Source organism: Plasmodium gonderi, assembly GCF_002157705.1.
Source record: "Plasmodium gonderi DNA, contig: Pgo-contig_395, whole genome shotgun sequence".
Classification (NCBI taxonomy): Eukaryota; Apicomplexa; class Aconoidasida; order Haemosporida; family Plasmodiidae; genus Plasmodium; species Plasmodium gonderi.
The window spans coordinates 1-3062 of NW_021629284.1; the positions used below are offsets into that span (position 1 = coordinate 1).

General features: G+C 20.9%; 1 protein-coding gene across 1 annotated transcript; it reads left to right on the forward strand.

The window, feature by feature from the left end:
- Positions 1-659: 659 nt before the first annotated feature.
- Positions 660-1865, forward strand: PGO_003270 (variable surface protein; the record flags this gene model as incomplete). Its single annotated transcript, XM_028691282.1, has 3 exons — positions 660-689; positions 823-1584; positions 1704-1865. 3 exons carry the CDS (start codon positions 660-662, stop codon positions 1863-1865), a joined length of 954 nt encoding a protein of 317 aa, XP_028547083.1.
- Positions 1866-3062: the final 1197 nt, after the last annotated feature.

The window sequence follows — 3062 nt, forward strand, 5'->3', positions numbered from 1 at the left end:
AGTTCCTAGTGAAAAAAATATGTCTAATATTATCAAGCATTTCCTTTAAAAATAAAGGATTCGTAAATGTTCATTAAGTGTTGGATATATTAAGATAATATGATTATAGATATTGAATAAAAATGTAATTATACATAAGGTCATAGTATACAGTAAATTAAATGTAATTGGAATGGAAATATTAAAAATAATAATATACAATAGAAATAATAAAACTTAAAAAAAAATATATATATAATAATACTGACACTATGAAATTCCTGTTATCATTTATTATTATTAAAATATAACAATTGTGTATATTAAACAAATAAATAATAAAATATGAAAAATCCATCATATGTTAAATACCAATTATATAAATATTATTATTATAGTAAACAAATACAATCATAACAATACATATTTCTAGTAACATAAATTATTATATAAACCAATAGTAATATATAATAAATCATAAATTTCACAATAAAAAAATTTGAACAAAAAAATATAAAATGATTGTGATATATAAAAATATATATATATGAATACCAAATCAAAAATATAATAATAAAAATATATTGTAAATATATATATATATACAAAAAGCTGAAGCGTAAGCATTAAATCTAAACTCTGAACCTTAAACACTAAACCCTAAACGCTGAGAATATATAATGGGAAATAGCCATGGAGTGAAAGCTGAAGTATGTTTCTAGTATTATTAAAATTATAATTCATATGACTACATATTAAAACTGTCCTATATATGAAAATGATAGAAAAATATATTTCTTGTAAATGCAATTCATTTATATGCACTACAAATTTCAATTTTAGTTGTCATTTAAGGATATTTTTCCTAAATTAAAGGATTATTACGATTCTCTTTTCTACAATATGAGAACCGGTCCTGTAAGTAGTGGTTTATATGGTCCTTGCAATAATATTAATAATAGATTTAAACCTAGTGCTAATACATGGAATAGTTTCTATCAACCTTGTGTAAAACTTGGTCTTTATCTACATGAATTAAAAAATAGGAAAGAAGATACTAGAAAACCATATTGTAATTTTTATATCTACGAGCTGAAACGAGAAGCAATGAATAAAGCTCCAAACATTAAATCGTATGATGATCTTCATAATCAACTTATAAATGCATACAAAAATGTAAGCGTAGGAATACCTGATGTATGTAAAGAATATGTGTCGTTTATGAATGACGATGTATATAATATATTTGCAATGTTTAAGGAATTATATGATCATTATAATAAATTTCAAAGGGACAGCAATAATTGCGAATATGTTAAAAAATGTGCAGAAAAATATAAGGAATTTTCACACAAAGTTAAATATGATTATAAGAATATTGTCCAGGAAGAGCTAGATGAATTTAAACTAAAATTTCATAAGCTTCTTGAACAACAACCTAATTGCAAAAATACAAGTGAATTATTAAATTCTTCCTTGGGGAAAGTTGACGCAAGCGCGACCAGATCAGAGGCATTATTAGGACATATTGAATCTCCAGTAACGTGGACAAGCACGGGTTTTTTATTTTTTGCAATATTAGTAATTATGTTCATCTTGTATAATGTTAAAATTAAACTTAATTAAAAAAAATTTTACATAGTAAATATTTATAATATATTTTATAATAAATATATAATTAATGTACTCATCATAGAAATACCATATTTTTTTTTAATTGTCAGTATACTGCTTATGGTTCATACTTACGACCAAGGAGAAGAATGTTAAAAAATATACGGAATAGAAAATATAAAAAACATTACGAATTAATGAAATTATATGAACAGTTACAAAAAAATGTAATTCAAAATAAACACAGTATATCATATAACTCAGTGGAATAATATTAAAAAAGGTATTATAAAAACATATGCATTTATTGACATTGAATAATATATGTAATAAATTATAAATATTATGAAATTTTGACAGTAATTAGTATATATTTAATATAATTGTTAAGTATTATATATTTCCTAAAAAGGATATACATTATAAAGAACCTAATAAATGAAACATATCACACAATAAATTTCTTAGAGCAATGTATATGGCCACTCAAGATTATTCATTATACATTCACGTTTATAATTAAAATATATTCCTTTAGATTAATTATCAAAAATGTTGATTAACTCAAATGAAGTAATAAGACATAATAGTCTAAATAAATCTAATATTTATTTAACATATATATGCATAATTTAAATTAATTTAATCATATAATATAGGAGACATAATGATATAATTATGCCTCGTTATCACATTAATGGATCCCATAGAATTATACTGATATATTTCTCATAAATAATAGATATTTATATATTAGAATAAATATATTTGTTCAATAAAATTATTTTTTCATGAAAAGATAACATCAATAAGAAAATACAACTTATTCATTAATTATGGAAATTGTATTAAACAAGGGGTTATTTTTCAGTCATTTAATTGTCTATAAAATACTATATAGTTTTAATAATAAATCCATTCTAGCTTATATAAAATGAAATATATTTTATTAAAATGCCTATCGAAATATTTATGTATAAGCTATATATATATTGATTAGATATGTATTGATTCAATATATCAATTTTTAGACAGTTAATTTGTCTCTTATAACTCTTAATAATGTGAAAAAGACTTAAATATAAGGATAGAATATGTAATTTTAATTATACAGATAATTTTAAGATAATTTTACATTTATGACTTATCTTTTAAAGTTTTCAATGAGTTAGAAATATTATTATAAATGGTAATGTGTAAGATTAATTCATTTAAATTATATATGACAATGAGCATGCTAATATTATATAAAATTTAAGGATGATATAGGATTCTGCATAAATTAGTCTAATAAAAATATGTGTTAATATTATATATATATATAATTTGTTTATGAATTTTAAAAATATAATTTCATTTTATGTTATGAATTTTTTACATAAATAAATCACTCACTTCAATGGATATAAATACATAACCTGATATACGTAGTCATTGGTTAAACAATAGCATTATAGAATTAAATAATT